This window comes from Cololabis saira, chromosome 9 (genome assembly GCF_033807715.1).
Source record: "Cololabis saira isolate AMF1-May2022 chromosome 9, fColSai1.1, whole genome shotgun sequence".
Lineage (NCBI taxonomy): Eukaryota > Metazoa > Chordata > Actinopteri > Beloniformes > Belonidae > Cololabis > Cololabis saira.
The window spans coordinates 43,808,503-43,828,782 of record NC_084595.1 but is presented as its reverse complement, the minus strand read 5'-3'; the positions used below and the strand labels follow the sequence as shown (position 1 = coordinate 43,828,782).

Here is a 20,280-nt window from a genome sequence, read left to right as displayed (position 1 = left end):
TGTCTTCAGGGAGCAGCTGACCTGCCGGAGCATCAGCTGGTTTAGGTCACCAATAGCGCTTTTCCACTAGTACCTACTCAGCCCGACTCAACGCGCCTTGGCGCTTTTCCACTAGGGGACTAACGTGCAGAGTAGATACTTTTCTGTAACTATTCTGCCGAGGTTCTAAGCGGCTGAGTCGGCTGTATCTGACATCATCACTACAGGCCACCGATTGGTCGGGGGGTTGGAGTCAGACGTCTGAGTCAGGAGGAGGAAATCAGAGAAAGAGACCGACGGCTTTTCGTTCATTTTATTCAACCAGCAATGGGAGTACAAAAGTCTGTTTCTGATCCAACTCTGAGGGTCAGATGTTCATAAACCTGGTGCTGAGGAGAGAATTAAAAAGGGATCTAGACGGGCGATAAGGAACGACCAGATCTACCAGGAGCTCTGTCTCTTCATAGCTGCTCACGGCTCCAGCTGACTTTCAGCAGCGCAGAGATGAACAAACAAACAAAAAAAAAAAGCGTTGCCGCTTGAAGCTTCTCTCACTCTCATTTTTTACCTTGATATTGAACACAATCCACAGACCCAGCAGCACATTTATCATCTCCTCCAGGTTCTACATCTTTAATGTTGTTGTCTTCTTCATTTAGATCACAATATCAAAAACGTCACAGCAGCTTCTCCAACCTCCTACTTCTGAATTACTATGGAAAAGAAACCCGGCCAAGTTGAGATGAGTAGAGCCGAGTAGGTACTAGTGGAAAAGTGCCATAAACGTTTGGTTGCTTATCGATTGATTGATTCAACATAAATGATTTTACCTCCTCATGTGGGGTCAACTCCAGCATTTCCTGCTGTGTAAACTGGGATGCCTTTTTCATGTGCACGTTACTTTGCATTAAAGCCTCTGTTAAATGTATTTTTTAGGTAGTTGGGGGTCGGGGCTGGCTGGCTGCAGGGGGCCCCGGCCCTGTGGTCACTAAACCAGCCAAATCCACCAGTGACCAGACGCTGGGCAGCCCACGGGTTAGCAGGGTACATTTACTGGGACGTGCACAACTGCCCCCATCTTTCCACTCGTGAATAATCTCTCTCGCTGGAGAATGATGGCCACCGAACAGTTTGGAAATGATTTTAGAACCTTTTCCAGATGTATGATCAAAGATATGTTCACTAAGAACGTTGCTTATGTCTTAACTTGGCTCCTGGTCACGCGTCACCACAGATGAGTTTATAGGGGATAACAGCCTGTCCTGACTGCATGCAAGCGTCCGACTATCGCGTCGCACTGCGTGGCATTGGACGCTCTGTCCACACTGAAAGCGTCATGGGCCCCCACGTTATTTGGATTGACAGCTACGCCGTAGGCCATAGACTACGCCGTCGATTTTACGCTGAACCATAAATCAGCCTTTATTCACTGCACATACCCGCCCATGCGCTCCTGAAAGAAACTCCTAAAATAACTCCTAAAAGAGTAAAGAGACAAAATGGGTGAGTACTTGTAATCTTCCTACGTTTGTACTTTCTAAACAGAAAACAAGCTTGATATTGTGATATTTAAATTTTCTTCCTGCCGCTCGCATTGAAAGCCGGTTGAAATTGCTGTAGGAAACAGTCATGGATGAGGAACGGCTGATCCATTTAGTTGAAATGAAAAGTTATCTCTATGATTCCTCCTCATTTCACTACAAAAACCTCAATAAAGTGGCAGAAAGAAATATTATCCTATTTAGGGCTGTTCGATTTTGCCCAAAAATAAAATCTCGATTTTTTTCTCTCAAAATCCGATTTTCGATTACGATTATTTTGTGAATTGACAAAAGGCAAAGAAATTATTTCAAATATGCTGTTTTTTTATTGAAAATTTGCCCCATTGGGCTTTAAGTGCAAACTTTGCTCTTATTAAACAAAAAATTAATGAATAAAGTGCAAAACTCTGTAAAATAAGTTGAAAAAAAGTTTTAAAAAATATAATAAAATATAAAGTTTTATCTCTGAAAAAAAAAAAATCAGCAAATCAGCACTTGCAAACATACAGTAAGTTATATTTCCAATTAAATAAAACAAGACATTTTCTAATTAAACTAAACTGGGTCTTTGCATGCTAAATAATAATGCAACCCATGAAGGAGGTAGAGGTGTGTAATGTCACTCATTACATTTGCTATTCACATTTGCAAGTTTTTTGCAAGGAACACGAGCCGGTCTACCGCATCTGGCTTGAGGGATGCCTGGTGGCATGTTCCAACGCCCCCTCCTACACTAAAGAGCCTCTCCGATGGGGCACTTGTCGCAGGTATTGAGAGGTATTTCCATCAATCATTAATATGTGTGCAGACAAGGTTAAAAAAAAAAAAAAAAAAAAAAAAAAAATCGATTTTCACGTTTTAACATCGTTCTAATTACATAATCGCGATTACGATTTAAAATCGATTAATCGAACAGCCCTAATCCTATATCCTAATCCATATATTATCTTATTATTATATCATATTATCTTATCAGAACCTTCCAGCTCCCTGGCGATCTCCCTCCAGCCAGCTGCCACTTTATTGAGGTTCTTGTATTGAAATGACTGTTTCCTACAGCGTTTTCAACCGGCTTTCAACGCGAGCGACAGGAAGAAAATAGAAACCGGGCGTCCGACAAAAGTCCAGCTCAAAACGGCGCGCTGCGTCGCTCTGCGTCGCTCGCAGCCAGTTTGGACAGTCCAATAGAAAATTAAGCACGCTCGCTCGCATCGCATGCAGTTAGGACACGGTGTAAGAGGCATGAGGGCTGAGCTGCTGCACATCAGCAGTGAGACCCGGGGCCTCACGTACAAATTGTGCGGCGCACAAAAAAAGTGCGTACTCCACTTTCTACGTTCATGGTCGGATGTTCAAAAAGTAATTGGAACGTGGAAAGTTGTGGCCCTTCACGCACACATCAAGGCTGGCGTACGCACTTTTCTGAGGTTTTGTCCGTTAGCGACTCTCACTGGTGATGCAGTGAAGTCCAGAATATGAGGAAACGTGACGTCAGCAATAAGTTCATGACCACGTGAAGGACACAAGGAGCCGTTTTTCATCCACCAACTTACGTTCTGGTGTCAGTTCTTAAATACAAACAAGAAAAGCAGAGCTAAATATAAACATTCACAAACCCTTACGATCATAATAAAACCACAACTCTTCACGGAACGCAACACAAAGCAAAGAACAACAATACCCATAATGCAATGCAGCTTAAATAGGAAGAAATGCCCCCAAATAAATTATTTTTCCAGCCTCAACTTCTGGAGTGTTTCCAGCTCATAATCAATGTTTTTTTTTAATTTGTTTTACTTGTTCTTCCAAGTTCCTTGTCACGATGAGTGGTTTTTAATGGATATTTATCCTCATTATCATATTCAAATATATCTACTTGAGGGAGGAGAAGGGAGTGTTGTGCTCCTGCATATACGCTCAATTCCACGTTGATTGTGATGTTCAAAGAAACGAGCGTGGATTTGGACGTACGCACAGTTTTGAACATCTGAATTTTTTTTTTGCGTACGCAAGAATTCCACGCGCGGATTCACGTTGAAGTCCACTCACTCTTTGTAGATGAGGCCCCAGGTGTCCACGTGAAGATTTTAAGTTTGCAAACAATACACAATCATTACGAATCAGTGAGGGTCAGTCACTCCCACAGATGAGTCAACGCAGGCAATGACTGACTTCCACTCATCCCACCAAGAATTAATGGACTACGTCACCTCTTAAAAGTACTCGCAGATTCTTGGAAAAGGAGAAATCACCAAAGTTGCTTCATGACTCACATTTGAAAAGGCTGAATAGAATATTACCAAGCTGCCAACATCGAAGGTAAATGAGCCGGACTCACCCACTCCCCGATACTGTTGTGGACCGTGCCAACGACCTTCACCTCCTCCCAGAGAATGCGGTCGGGGCCCCAGTACCGGATCTTTGATCGGGTCCTCACTGCAAACACCAGCAGGATGATGAGGCCCACAAACACCAGGAAGCCCAGGATGATAGCTATCACCTGCAGGAAGAGCGGGAGTCGGGGATCAGTCAGCGGGAACCACATCTGTGCTCCAGCAAGGCAAGGCAAGTTTATTTGTATAGCACAATTCAACACAAGGTGCTTTACATCAACATTAAAAGCAGCAAGACATAATTAGACAGTAAATAACACATAAAATGAAATAAAATTATGAGAAAAGGTAAAATAATAAAAAGCACAAGTTGCTGATTTAAGAGTACGCTTAAATAACAAATAAATGAAATAAAATGATAAGAAAAGGACGTAAAATAATAAAAAGCACAAGTTGTTAAAAGTAAGGGCAGTAGAGTACAGCAGGTAAGTATTTAATTTAGGAGTACGCTTCAGTACACAGTAATGTTTTTATCCTGATTTAAAGGATCTACAGTTGCAGCAGACCTCAGGTCTACAGGAAGTTTGTTCCACCGGTGAGGAGCAGAATAACTGAACGCTGATGAACCTTGCTTGGTTCTTGTTCTGGAACCACAACAAACCAGATCCAGATGAAGCTCAGGGGTCTGGGAGCTTCATAGGAACTAACAGATCCAGATGAAGCTCAGGGGTCTGGGAGCTTCATAGGAACTAACAGATCCAGCAGGTATTTTGGTCCAAGACCATTCAGGTCTTTGTAGACCAGCAGTAAGATTTTAAACTCTATCCTTTAACTCACTGGAAGCCAGTGTAGTGATTTCATGACCGGTGTAATGTGGTCCAGTTTCCTGGTGTTTGTAAGGAAACAGCGTTCTGGATCAGCTGCAGCTGCCTGATAGATTTCTTGTTAAGGCCTGTAAAGATGCCATTGCAATAATCCAACCTACTGAAAATGAATGCATGAATAAGTTTTTCCATGTCTTGTTTAGAGAAAATCCCCTTAATTCTAGCAATGTTTTTCAGGTGGTAATAGGCAGATTTAGTGATAAACTTTAGATGGCTGTTGAAGTTCAGGTCTGAGTCAATAATTACACCCAGATTTCTGGCTTGATTTGTAGCTGTCAGTGACATGGAGCCAAGGTGAGCGCTGATCTTTTCTCTTTCATCTTTAGGGCCAAAAATGATCACCTCTGTCTTTTCTGCATTGAGCTGGAGAAAATTCTGGCACATCCACTCATTGATTTGGTGAATACAGTTACTCAATGAGATCAGGGGACTGTAGTCATGTGATGACACTGAAATATAGAGCTGTGTGTCATCGGCATAAGTATGGTAGGAAATGTTGTGATGTTTCATAATCTGAGCTAGGGGTAACGTATAGATGTTGAATAGAAGCGGTCCGAGAATGGACCCTTGAGGAACCCCACATGTGATCTTGGTTCTCTCACACTCATGGTTTCCAATTGACACAAAAAAGGCCCTATCTTGCAAGTAAGATTTAAACCAGCACAGCCAGCGGAGGTTCCTCAGGGGGAACCTACCCAGAGCTCAGATTAATAAACCTGTGGGGGGGGATGACGGCCCACATTAGGAGCCTCTGAGCACAGAGATAGCCGTTTCTGCTCGGTAAGGTTTGGAGCTGTGAAGCTGCTGCAGTGTCTTCCACAGCAGCCCTCATTCATGTGCCCAGATCAGCTTTAGAGGAACAGTTTAGACTCGCCTCTGTTACACACCGACAATCCTGCAGCTTCCTTCAACCCTTCCATATTATTACACCGTAGAAGGAGAAGAAATTCAATCCCTTCCAGCTTTTCAGTGATTTTCTCCCATCTTTCTCAAAGTTGACATCATCTGTCCATCTCTGCTCCTACAAAGGCTGAAGACTATCGTTGATACCTCTTCTGGATCAATTCATCATTACAATAAACTGCTTTTAAACCAATCTTAACGCATTTTATTTATTGCGGAGGTCTATCCTGCTTTTAACTTATTTATTTCTATTTATTAGAAACCCTGACCTTGATTCTACCTCTATTTATTGTTCTTTGCCTTGTAGGCAATATCTACTTTTATCCTGTTCAGTGAGCATTGTGAGTAGCTGCCATGTCTGTCTTGTGCTGTCGTAAACCTGTTCTCTGTATTTGTCCTGTGTCAAATTAATGACCGTAAAGATTGAGTGTGAGATGCCTTCTCCCGTCTACTGCAAAACAAAGTGAACTTGAACTCGCTGACGTGTTTCAAATAACATTACTTTCCCTTTCATTTCCCTGCCGGGAGGTTTTTCAATGTGCTGCTGCTCTGAAATACAGGGATGGATAAATATTAGCATATGAAACTAAGCTGACAAGGAGAAAATATTAAATATCTAGGATTCATACCATCATCAAAGAAATGAAAGGCAGCAAATTTGAGAATCACTGATTTTTTTTTCTTCTTTTGAATTTTCCATAATTACATAACAAGCGACTCTTCAAAGAAGCACTTCAGTAACTACGCAGGTGACAAGCAGCTTTCCTCCATAGCCGGACTTAAAGGATCTCTGAAGAAGGTACAGTTACACCAGTGAGCCTCGTTTACAGGGTCAAAGGTGACGCACCGTCACCATGAAGGTAGGATTACCATCAGTAACCTTTCTGCTTTACTTCATGCAGACTCAGCAAAAGTCTTCAGTCTGAACCATCAGCTAAAACGACTCCGACAACCTTCCTGCAGGTCCCCTCTGCACGGGCCACCGCTGCGGCCGCTGCAGCACTCTGCGGGAGGGCGGGGCGCAGTAGTTTCTCCGTCCCGTTCCAAGAGTCCGCCAGTCCGAGATGCATTAAATGTGGTTCCTGTCTGCATGTTTGAGTGCACCATTTCAAAAAGAGAGTAATGGAGCTTTTCCACACTCAGCCCGACTCGACTCGTCTCGGTTTGGTTCTTTTCCACTAGGGGTCTAACGTGCCGAGTAGATACTTTTCTGTAACTATTCTGCCGAGGTTCTAAGTGGCTGAGTCGGCTGTATTTGACATCATCACACTACAGACCACCGATTGGTCGGGGGGTTGGAGTCAGACGTCTGAGTCAGGAGGAGGAAATCAGAGAAAGAGACTCTGACGGTTCAACAGGCAATGGCACCAAAAGTCTGTTTCATGATCCAACTCTGAGGTGCAGATGTTCATAAACCTGGTGCTGAGGAGAGAATTAAAAAGGGATCTAGACGGAGATAAGGAACGACCAGATCTACCAGGAGCTCTGTCACTTCAGACAGAACATCTATCATCTCCTCCAGGTTCTACATCTTTAGTGTTGTTGTCTTCTTCATTTAGATCACACAATCAAATACGTCACAGCAGCTTCTCTCCAACCTCCTACTTCTGCTCCAGGTGCTGAATTGGTATGGAAAAGAAACCAGGCCGAGCCGAGATGAGTAGAGCCGAGTAGGTACTAGTGGAAAAGTGCCATAAGACACTGCAAAGTATGTGGACAAGCAACCAGCAGAAGGAGGTGAAAGAACCGCAGGCTCAGAGCTGCTTCGTGGTTAACGTTTGAAACGGGAAGCTGATGGGAGTTTAGTTGGTGACACAATTACAAAGAGATTTCCTGCACACAGACAACCCAAACACCACCACCAATTCAATTCTCAGAAACAAAAGAAAACCAAAGCTGTCCCACCTCTTGGGGCTCCACCACACAGTAGTGGTAGAGGTACTGGTTGATGAAGATGCCCTGGGCCTGAGTCTGGGTCTGGTACTGCGAACACAGCTGCCGCATTTGGTTGTAGTACATTGATCCTGAGGACTGCGCAGTGGGATTGACCGCTACCAGGTACACGATGGTGGAAATGAGCATCAGGAAGGCCAGGATGGCGCAGATGATGATGGCCGCCAGGTAGAAGGTAGGAGACTGGGACGCATTTTGCCTGGAAACAACCAGGATGAAGATGACGAGCACTGCTATGAAGGTGATGGCAGCTATGCCGATGATGAAGCCCTTTCCAGCTTTGGGATTAATCTGTGTTCCGCCGCCGTAGCCATATCCACCACCGCCAGCACCACCAATGCCGCTGCCGTACGAGCCACCGCCGTACGAGCCACCGCCGTACGAGCCGCCGCCGTACCCGCCGCCGCCGCCGTACCCCGGTATTAGGCTACTTCCACCTCCCATGAGGCTCATGTCATAATCCCACGCCAGAGTGGAGGCCACGCAGGCGAACAAGGCCACACACATGACGATGATGATGATGGACATGATCTTCATGACACCCGGCGGAGAAGTCCAGCGATAGAAGTGAAGCATCTTGTCTCCTGGATAGTAGGAGTAGACGGGGTTGGAGGTGACCTCGCTGTGCCGGTGCTTGCTGCTGTGCCTGCAACAGAAGAGCCTGAGTTAGCGTCTGTCCACCAGGGCTGATGGGATGTAAACCCTACAATCAGAAACGTTTGCTTCGACGTTTGTACTTGTAGCACGAGAACCAGGCTGATGATGTCACATGCATCATCAGCGGTGTCAGAAGACAACATGGACAGTGTGACGGCATTTTCCGGACTGTGGCTTGTGTTGTGCTTGTATCGTCATGATGAAGCTATGAACTGTACATACTGTTCTGACTCAGTCGTGCTATTGCTCTTTGACGTGAATAAGCGGCCTATAAATAGCATCAGCTACATTTCCACTCCGTCACTCTTGGTTGGCTGCTCCAGCCACGCTGACCTCATAGCCAAGATATTCTGTCAGAGGATTTACTCTTGCTAACAAATCATTTACCCCACCCCCTAAACCATCGAGCACTTGCTTTTCCAGATCGGACAGAAACCGTCCATCCATCCATCCATCCATCCATCCATCCATCCATCCATCCATCGTCCGCCGCTTATCCGTTCCCGGGTCGCGGGGGCAGCAGTCTCAGCAGAGATGCCCAGACTTCCCTCACCCCAGACACTTCCTCCAGCTCTTCCGAGGGGAGTCCGAGGCGTTCCCAGGCCAGCTGAGAGACATAGTCTCTCCAGCGTGTCTCCTCCCGGCGGGACATGCCTGGAACACCTCCCTAGGGAGGAGGGACATGCCTTGAACACCTCCCTAAGGAGGAGGGACATGCCTGGAACACCTCCCTAGGGAGGAGGGACATGCCTGGAACTCCTCCCTAGGGAGGGGTCCAGGAGGATCCGGTACAGATGCCCAATCCACCTCAGCTGACTCCTCCACAGCATTGTTTTGTATTTTGTGTCTTTCAAATAAAAGACAATTTTTTCCAGTCATATGGTCCTCATTCAAGGTTGTTAAAAAAATACTGCTATAATATCGTATCGTTATCGTGACCTCAATATCGTGTACCGTACCGTATTGTGAGATTAGTGTATCGTTACACCCCTACAGAACACTGTAGTGTCATCTGCAAATTTATTGTGGAGTTGGAGGTGTGGGAGGGTAAACAGTAGTGGACTCAGCACACACCCTTATGGAGAGCTGAGGCTGGGGGCTGAGGGTGAGAGTGGAGGAGAGGGGAGGGCCTACAAAGTCCGCCTGAGAAAGTCCTTCACCCAGGTGCAACGGTGGGAGGAGAGGCCAGGACCTGGAGTTCCTTGACCAGTGTGTTAAGGCAGAGCTGTAGTCACAAAAAAAGATGTGGCAGTGCTGCGGAGGGGGAGACGATGGCATCCTCGGTGGACCGGTCCTCTGTAGTCCAACTGATGAGGGTCAAAGGTCGGAGGGAGGCTGGCTTGGTGAAAGGGAGTGAAGGGGACGGGGCAGTGGTCGGTTTGGTCCGCTGCAGGTGTCGTCGGGGTCGGGGTGATGATCAGACTGAAGGCAGGGTGGGGCCGAGGACGTGCCAGTGACAGACTGAAAATGTTGGTGAAAACACCAGCAAGTTCATCCCTGAAGATCTATGGAGACGTCACCCATGTCTCTCTTTATGTGACACTTTCAAGTTTGTAATTCTTCTTCTTCTTATTTGGTCTCTGTTTAAAATGGCTTCAACGTCGTCTCCCTTTGATGGCTGAACGGCAGTTATTCAGTTGTGGTTTCCAGTTTTTACAATGGTTTTTAGGGCTGGGTATCGATTCAAATGTCAAGAATCGATTACGATTCTTAAGATTCAGAATCGATTATCACGATTTGATTTGATTCGATCCGATTCGATATTGATTTGGCTTAGTGTTATTTAAAATGTTTTTTGAGCTGTTGCCTGAATTATATGACTGTAAAATACCTAGTGAAATAATAATTTCAATCGATTTTTAGACATAAGAATCGATTTTTATGAATTAATATGAGAATAGATTTAGAATCGGAAAATCGATTTTTTTCAACACAGGCCTAATGGTTTTACCTGGATTACAACTGGACTGCACTGAAAGTGTTAAAATTCAATTCAATTTTACAAAAGTTGTCTCTAGGCGCTTTCCAGAGACCCAGAACATGAACATAAACCCCCGGGCAATTTTTACATAAAGAATGGCAGGTAAAAACTCCCCCAGTGGGAGAAAAACCTTAAGCCAAACAGTGGCAAGAAAAACTCCCCTTTAGGAGGGAAGAAACCTTGAGCAGGAAAGGGATCGTAAGGGGGACCCTCCTGCCAAACCAGTCTGCTGAAATGACTATTGTGGTCTAAACTGAGCTTCTGTTTCACACGGGTGTATGTGGCGGGATGTGGGATGCATCTACTCAGCAGGTCCACTTACGGTTGGCTGTGCTTCTTCCTCGGCATCCTGACGTGTGGCTGCAATCAACCTGCTGATGACACAAAACTACCATGAAAAATATGAAAACACGTTACCTATGCACTTTCAGTGTGCCTGGCTCATGGCCTTTAGGAACCACCAATACGCCTAGGAAATACATGCAGTGATACCAGGAGCCCAGTTCTACAGGAGTTGGGTTGCTGCATGAAATGTAAATGAAACAAAAACATGCTGCAAACATTTTCAGATTTCACAAGCCCATGTCCTATCCCCAGCAGCACTTATGAGACATTTCAAAGTTTAAAACTGAAGACAAAAAAGCTATAAAAAACATCCTCAATGCATTTATTCTCTGGACCAAATCAAAGCAGGGGTGTCTGAAGTTGGTCCTCGCAGCCCGGTGTCCTGCAGGTTTGAGGCGTTTCCCCCTTTCAACACATCACCGCCTGTCCTCTACAAGAGACCTCTAATCTGACCGCGCAATGATTGGAAGCACTTGACATCTGACCAATCAGAGGTGTGCGCGTGCAGCCAGGCAGTGCAGAAGGTGAGATTTCAACATGTCGTTCAAAAGACATCACGAAATTCGCGCTTCATTTGAAGGTGGGTATGTTGTTGAAAAAAAAATCGTTGTAGCACAAACACCTGAGTTGTTACTCATTGGATAGGGATCTCTGTCTCCAGTCTCTGTCTAGACTGGAGAATTGTGTTTTTCTAGCGGCCCTAACATTTATTGAACGCCTAATTAACGTCGACCAACTGGTCACATGACCAGTTGGTCGTATATAAAAGGTATAATTTCCAGCCAATATATATAACATATTGGTTATAGTTTTATATCAATTTATGTTGTTAAGAAGTTTAACTATGTTTAAAGGAGATTAACGTGCGTCTGTAAAAGGCACACATGCGTGTTTAGTTCTGATTTCAGACCTGCTAGACCTGCTTTGAGGCTTTTTGTGATGGTTTTGTGGTTTTGAGGTGGTGGAAGTAACTTTCTTTTGATGAGTAATTGATCACTCAATATTTATTTATTTCAGGTTGATTTTTAAATTATAATTTTTTTACTCATACAAACAAACTACTTTATCTATACATACCGTACATTTGTTACTATTGATAAAGGTTGTCAAGTTAAATGGCGTGTTATAAGGACATTTTGTACCAATGGTACATTTGGGATGGGGGGAGGTTTGATGGCGGGGGGGCCTCCAAATAACATGTCGCTTAGGGCCCCAATTTGGTCTGCCCCTGAGTTAAAGCTTCCAAAACCATAAACTAATATTTTTGACGCACAGAAGTCAGTGTTAGTATGATGTGGTCTTCTGGTCCTGCTGATCCACCATTTTACCAACCGGTGAACACACCAATCCCCAAGTCTGCTGGAGACGAATAGATGCTTTAACGTCACTTTCAGACATGACACGTTACCCAAACTTTAGTTAATCACATCGTAATAAGACAATTAACCACCTTCATTTGTTGCCACCCAAGCAAGAGCTCTTGACATAGCTGAGCACGTAAAACCAAGCTTAGATGAGAAACGCCTGTGCTGTGATAAATTCATATAAAAATTTTAAATTAAGTGATTTCAGAGTTTTTTGTCAAGATGAATTGGCACTAGCCTTAAAAAAGGTCATGCGGTGCAACCATGATTCATATTAAAATTAATTAATTTCCATAACATCTTGACATCTTTTTTTTACAAGTTTTCAGTATTATACAAAAATTGTTGTTTTTTTAATGGTCGCGCCACATGATATTTCATAAAATGGACGTCAGTCAAACTTTGTTTGTATATTGTATAATATAGTGTAGCCTGAATATAGTATAATGTATTGCTGCATGGTGTATATTGAGTATTATAATGTATGGAGAATATGAATATGTGTATGTGCATATGTGTATATATGTTATGTATGTATGTATGTATGTATGTATGTATGTATGTATGTATGTGTATACGGCTTAATTTAGGGTGGCGAATTATGTTTTGTGTTATGGATAACCAGGGCAGGGCTACATAAGTTTTTTAGCTTCTCCCTGCTCCATTTCGAGCATGCAAAAACAAAAAAAGCCAGTGAGGCATGTTTTTGTTTATGATTGTTATGATTTGTATTATACTGTATTTATTATGATTATTATTTAACTATTGTTCTTTGGTTTAAATATACATATATATTTTTTTAGCATGTTCGAAATAAAGTTTTTCATTCATTCATTCATTCATTCATTCATATTATGATGGAAATATAAATACAAATGTGTTGCAATCTTACACACTACAAGATTTCGGAAATCATGCCAGATAGGGCAAAAGATTGATTTAAAAACATTTAAAGTGATTTCAAATAAGTTTTCAAAACAAGAGTCATGCTAGGACGGTCACATGACATTTTGACGCTTAAAACAACAAAATCCCAAATAAATAGTATTTTTTGTAAAATTCAAGTGAGTCCATATGTGGGACAGGTAGGTCATATATATATATATACACTGTATATATATACATATATATATATATATATATATATATATAGTATTTTTTTATCCATTTAAACCTTTTTTGAATTGGAAAAAAAATATGTTTTTCATAAAATATAGGCGTCACGTCATTGACCCACAAGCATTCTTACTCACAGATATTTCTACACACATTAAAGCATACATACTTCTACTGTCATTTAGCAGACGCTTTTATCCAAAGCAACTTACCCCTTATTTATGCTAATATCTATTGTTGAAATTAAGGTCAATCTACTGAGTGAAAATAACATGAATGGCTGATATCCAGCACCCTTTAGGAAGTAATAGCAGGTTGGTGTGATCAGCTGTTAGCGGCCACACATCACGCCCTCACGCCCGCTCCACATCCAAAACACCATCATCTGCATGACAGTTCTGCCGTACCCTACAGCCGTAATCTAACCTGCCGGGGCAGTTCTCCACACACCCGCCTCTTCCTGACAGAAACCCCAAAGCGTCAACCTAACAACAACACCACAAAGGAAGCCCCAGTCCGACGGTGTCCTCCCAACACGGGAGCAGCAGATGGACGAGCCCAACTTCTACTTCTCCATAGAGTCAGAATTTCATAGGGGTTTTTTTTCTTGAAGTTTGACACCATCCCGTCTTGAAAGGCTTAAATATGCGTCATGCTAGCCCAGTTTGCATCAGCTAAATATATTCAATTCAATCCTGCACAAGGTTTCTCCACTTCTAAAGTGTAGTTTTTCTTGCCACTGTTTGGCTTAAGGTTTTTCTCCCACTAGGGGAGTTTTTACCTGCCATTGTTTATGTAATAATTGCTCAGGGTCATGTTATGGGTCTCTGGAAACATCCTAGAGACAACTTCTGTTGTAATAGACGCTATAAATAAAATTGAATTGAATTCAACTAGTCATCATTAAACTAGTGCTCATTAATCTTGCCAACTCAATTAGTGCTAATTCAACTAGTGCCTACGCAACTCGTCATTATTCAACTACTCCTTATCAAATATCTCTCATTCAACTAGTCCTTACTCAGTTAGACCTCATTTAACTAGTGCTCATTCAGCTAGTCATCATCAAATTAGTCCTCATTCAAATAGTCCCTACTCAACTCGTCATCATTCAACTACTCCCTAGCTGTTATTTCACTAGTCCTCATCCAATTGAATTGAATAAAATTTACGATTAACAAGTTTTAATTTACATCTTAAATTTGAAGTTGAGTCACAAATCCAGCCCGTATTATTCTCCAGATGTGACAGATTGACACGTGACCACATCATAACATCAAAGAGTTAAGAGTTCTCTTACTTCTTTAGTTTTACAACACAGCCCCCCACCCTAGAGCCCCCCCAACCCTCCCTAGGTGCACACGCCCCGAGCAACAGCCCCCAGTCCGTTCGTTTGTGGTGAAACAAATGCCGTGCAAAGGAAGAGGATAAACAGTGGAGGTTTAATTTGTCATTTTCTTCTCAAAGCAGAAGAAAAGGCGCTCTTTATGACTTCACGGGTCACTAATTGATATACAGGACTGTCTCAGAAAATTAGAATATTGTGATTTTCTGTAATGCAATTACAAAAACGTCATACATTCTGGATTCATTACAAATAAACTGAAATATTGCAATCCTTTTATTATTCTAATATTGCTGATCATGGCTTACAGCTTAAGAAAACTCAAATATTCTATCTATGACATTTTTGTTTTTTTTTTAAATTGCATTACAGAAAATAAAGAACTTTATCACAATTTTCTAATTTTCTGAGACAGTCCTGTAAATCCTGCCGATAAACGGTGTGTGTTGGCATTAAAACCCTCCACCCTCAGAGGAAGGTGGAAGGAAACACGAAGACGCCTCTTTAAAGAACATTTAGTGACCTCACCTCAATAAGACCTGCAAAAAATATAGATAAATATTTCGAGAAAAAAATTACTAAAAGCTGTCTTTAAGAACGTACCAGTACTGGTTGCGTCTCCTCTGATTTTTCCAGGAAAACAGCGGTAATGTGAAATCGTGCTCACCTGTGATGAAGCGGTGACACCTGAGATGAAGGCAGACGGTACAAACATGCGCGCGACCGCGTCCGTCCGCGCGCCCGACAGGTGCGGGCTGGTCACGTGGGCTGGGGGGCAGGTCGCACTGGAATAACCTGTCCTGCGCAGGCGCAGTGGCGCTCTCTTCTGGTGACCCGCCGGTTTCAGGTGAGGATCGTTAGATGGAAAATGTTGTGTTTGGCTTCCTAATATGTCCTAGAAAAGAAGAAAAATTTTACTTTTTAATAAATCTATTTTTAATTTGGCCAACATTTTTTATACATAAAAGTAAATTAATTAACAAAAAACCCTGTTTTGTTGTGTTTCAGAAGGAAATGGAAATGTATTTTAAATCACTTATTGAGACTTTTAATCAAAAGGCTATTAAGTGAATATGTGAATATTTGCACCCTCTACAAAGTTTTTATATAATACACTGTAACCCCTGGCTCGTCTGTTCTCTTTTCTACCTGTATACTGTTCACTGTTGTACGTTTATTGAAATTTTTAAAAAAAAAGGGTCGTTAGCAACCACGTTAGTAACCTTTTTATTTTTAAAACTTTATTTATAAAGAAAACTCCCGCACACCTTGTTCTTGTGGCTTTGCTGTTTTTATACAGGAAATTGTCTAATTGTAATTGCATCTTTTTTTTTTACTTTTTTCCCCTTTAGTTAAGTCCTTTTATTTTCTTTATTTTTTTTTGTTATTAAACTTTTTATTAAAGAAATAAAGTCAGCCATACAGGATATACATAATCGCAGTATCAATATTTTCATAAAAAAGAAAAAGAAAAATTTAAATAAATAAATCAACCAATGAGTAAGTAAAACAAATCATCAACCAAAGTCCGATGTACAGTCAATCCAAGGTTAATATCAAGTAAGTAGAGAATCAAGAAGAAATCAAAAAGAAGATGTATCTGTAAAGGGACAGCAAAAAAGGGACCTTCACATCCGTCTCTCGAACATTCAGATGAGTCACCTTAAAATAGTGAATACTCCCCTCCAGAAAAAATAAATAAATAAAGTAAAGTAAAATAAATCTTTCTTTGTTTCTTTGGTACACCATCAGCACCAGTTATCGGTCAACAACAATAGCCACAGAGTCAATATATATATATATTTACCTCATGTAAACTGTTTGGCCTTCATATATATTTGTGAACAAAACCCTTGGTTGATAACTGTACTGACAATAATAAAACAAAATAAATTGTAAAACAGTAGAATATTGCATCCAAGTATGGCTCTTATTAAAAAGAAAAAAAAAGAAGGAAAGTTAAGAAAAATAGAAAACAAACATATGAACTGAACTGAGTGGAGTTAGGAACTGGGGTTTCGTTTTAATTATGTATCAATCAATCAAGTTTGATGTTGTAATAAAGCTTATCCAGTTTTCCCAGAGGTTATCAAACTTGTTCCGTTCCTGTCTTAAAAAAAAAGTTAGCTTCTCCATTTTAAAAATATCCTGAACTACTTTAATCCAATCTTCAACTGTTGGGGAATTCTTTGACAACCAGTTCCTCGTGATAGCTTTTTTGCAAGCTAGTGATAAAATACTGTATAGGTATTTGTTTTCAGGTCGCTTGATAGTGTCCGGTAGTAATCCTAAACATAAAATTTCAAAATTAAATGGTACCTCAACTTTCAGGATTTTCTCCATGGTCCGTTTAGTATCTTCCCAGTATTTTACAATAATTGGGCAATCCCAGAACACATGGAAATGTGTAGCCTTATTTTCTCCGCAAGATCTCCAACAACAGGTGTCTGCTTCAGGGGAGCTCCTCAGAGCCGGGACTCTGAAGAATCTGACTAAACATTTCCACCCAAACTCTCTCCAGGACAGGGCAGATGTGCTTCTCCACTGACATGAGATTATTTTTTCCCAAGTTTCCGTTTGCAGTATAATATCACTTTCCTTCTCCCATTTCTCCTTTATATAGATGGTATCCCCTCCTTCCATTCCCTGTAGTACTCTATATATTTTAGATATGTTCCCACGTCCTGGGTCTGACCTGTAAGCGAGCAGAAATATCTTCACAATACCCGGATTTTGTTGTGGTTCCACATTGCTCATTAATTTTTCAAGATAATGTCGAAGTTGTAGAAATCTATAAAAGTCCTGGTTTGTTAATCCATACTGATTTCTTAGATCTTGGAATTGTCTTATTGTGCCTCCTTTATAGAGATCATCATGCTTAATTAACCCCTTTTCAGCCCACTGTTTAAATCTTATGTCAGTCTTATTTGGTAGAAAATCTGAGTCATAGCCGATCCATTTCAGGATCCAAAATGTTTCTTTATCTTTGTTTTCCTTGTTAATTTTATACCATATTTTGATGGACACATTTATTAGTGGGTTGTTGTCTTTCAAACACCTGACTAAACCCATGTCCCCTATAATCGCTTGTAAGGGAATATCACTCGATATCTTACATTCTATGTCTTTCCATTTTGCTTTGTAGGAGGGGTTACAGATGTTAACTAAAGTTTTAATATGTACTGCTCGATAGTAATTTTTAACATTTGGGAGGGAAAGACCTCCCTCGTCTTTTGCCAGTTGGAGAGTCTTGTAACGAATTCTCGGCCTCTTACCTTGCCAGATAAACCGTGATATTATTTTGTCTAACTCTTGGAATGTTCCATTTGAGAGTTCTACTGTTAAATTTTGGAATAAATAGAGTATTCTGGGAAGAACATTCATTTTTATTGTTTCCACCCTCTGTCCTAGTCCAAGAAAAGGAAGCAGGTTCCATCTGGCTAAGTCAGTTTTAATTTGAGCGATTAAGGGATCATAGTTTTCTGATATAATTGTGTCCCAATTTTTAGGGATATTCACCCCCAAATATCTAATTATTTTAGAGTCCCAATTCACATTAAGTTCTTCCCTGATCGGTTGACTAGGAGAATAGTTGAAGCTTAGAATTTGAGTTTTGTGCGAATTTAATTTATAACCTGATAGTAGGCCATACTTATTCAGTGTTGTAAGCAATTCTGGGAGAGATTCAGAGGGGTCGCCTAAATATATCATGACGTCATCCGCAAACAGGGCAATTTTATGTTCCTCATCGGACACTCTGATGCCCTTAATTTGTCTCATTTTGTCTGATCCACTGACTCAGTGGTTCTATAAAAAGAGCAAATAATAGGGGAGATAAAGGGCAGTATTTTCTTTATTTTAATTAAAATTTTTACTTATTTATTTATTTATTATTATTATTATTATTATTATTATTATTATTATTATTATTATTATTTTTAGATATCTTTACTTATTTTTACTGATTATTATTACTATTTATTTTATATATTCAATTCAATTCAATTCAATTTTATTTGTATAGCGTCTAATACAACAAAAGTCTCTAGACGCTTTCCAGAGACCAGAACATGAACGTAAACCCCCGAGCAATATAAACAGTGGCAAGAAAAAACTCCCACGGTTTACGAGCATCTGCACTTGTGGTGGAACGCCTGTCCCAGTGCTCGATCCCGGGGTGGAGGTTAGATTAGATAAAAGAATCCTTTATTTCTCCCTCAATGGGGAAACTCACTTTGTTCAGCAGCAGTACACTTAACACACACATGCAGGGGAGGGGTAAAAAAGTAAAAAATATATAATTACAAAATATAAACAGTATATACATTGGAATGAAAATAAAAGTAGTGCAGTACGAGAAAGAAATAAACTGTGCAAAAAAAGTAGCTAGGATGTGTGTGAGGTAGACAGATATTGCATAGATATTGCACATATGATTATTGCACATCTTCTTATTGCACATCTTGTTATTGCACATGTTGTTATTGTCCGTTAACTACGGTGATCAGCCTGGTTATAGAGGCTGATGGCAGCGGGGAGAAAAGGACCTGCGATGCCTCTCAGTGACGGATCGCGGTGATGAAGCCGGTCTCTGATGGAGCTCTCCAGGGCTCTGACAGTCTCATGAAGGGGGTGGGGACATTGTCGATGATGGAGGACAGCTTAGCCACCCTCCTCCTCTCCCCCACCACCTCCACAGGGTCCAGACTGCAGCCCAGGACAGAGCCGGCTTTCCTCACCAGCTTGTCCAGTCTCTTCCTCTCTGCTGCAGTGATGCTGCTGCTCCAGCAGACCACCCCATAAAAGATGGCCGACGCCACCACAGAGTCATAGAAGTTCCTCGGGAGGCAGTCCCTCACTCCAAAGGTCCTCAGGAGGCCGTCCCTCACTCCAAAGGTCCTCAGTCTGGGCAGCAGGTGAATCTGCTTTGGCCTTTCTTGTATAGAGCCTGAGTGTCACATATTTACTGAGTTACAGCAGGAACATTCTTCCGTGCTGAAACTGGCCACCCAACAAACCAGTCCTGCCGGCATGTTGGTACGCTGCTGACGGAGGTGTGGTTGGAGCAGGAGGGGAGGCGGGTGTGGTTGGAGCAGGAGGTGAGGCGGGTTGTGGTTGGAGCAGCCAGGACGGGGGTGTTTGTACAGACGTTAGAAGACAGTTGGGTTTGTCCCCCGGGGCCCCGATAGACCCTCCTCAACGGGGGGCTTCATCATTTACACTGTTCCCATTGTTACATCTCCATCTGACGTAATGTTGGGATTCATTTCACTGCATTTCACTTGGAAGAATCCCACACCCCTCTCTGGTCATACCGTTGCTGCTTCCACCTGCCTGCTGTGTGCTGCTGACGTCCCCGACCCCCCCAGTCTGGTCTTCGGCAGGAGGGTCCCCCATTATGATCCAGGTCCTGGTCCAGGTTTCTCCCCTCTTAAAGGGGAGTTTTTACCTGCCATTGTTTATGTAATATTTGCTCGGGGGTCATGTTCTGGGTCTCTGGAAAGCGTCTAGAGACAACATCTGTTGTATTAGACGCTATACACAGGGCTGCACATAAGTGGGCCGCCAGAGCGCAGGCGCCGTCAAAATCCACAGTGCGCTGTCAATCTTGTGCTGCGAAGCGCTTTTGCGTACCAACAGCTGGGGCTCATATTATTGGTTGTGGCCAGACCAGAATACTAATATTAAAAAATCTATTGCGAGAGCTTTTCCCCAGAAATGCCACTCAAAGTTGGTACTGGCCAATCACAGCGCGTCCTTACTCCCCCTCCATGATCGTGGCGGCGGTGGGTTGGGCAGGAAAAGATGGAAGGATCAGCTTTACTGAACAAACCCCGACACGTCTCGTCAAAATGTCCAAGAAGCAAGCGCCATTAAGT

The 20,280-nt window shown here is 42.1% G+C and overlaps 1 protein-coding gene across 1 annotated transcript in view; it reads right to left on the bottom strand.

The window, feature by feature from the left end:
- Positions 1 to 20,280, bottom strand: part of LOC133451318 (MARVEL domain-containing protein 2-like) — a 46,795-nt gene that overhangs the window by 8,977 nt on the left and 17,538 nt on the right. Inside the window, exons 8-10 of the mRNA XM_061730284.1 lie at positions 10,554 to 10,597; positions 7,546 to 8,239; positions 3,859 to 4,020 (exon numbers count right to left, since the gene is read on the bottom strand). Coding sequence (XP_061586268.1) covers positions 3,859 to 4,020; positions 7,546 to 8,239; positions 10,554 to 10,597 — 900 coding nt within the window. The remainder of the gene's footprint in view (positions 1 to 3,858; positions 4,021 to 7,545; positions 8,240 to 10,553; positions 10,598 to 20,280) is intronic.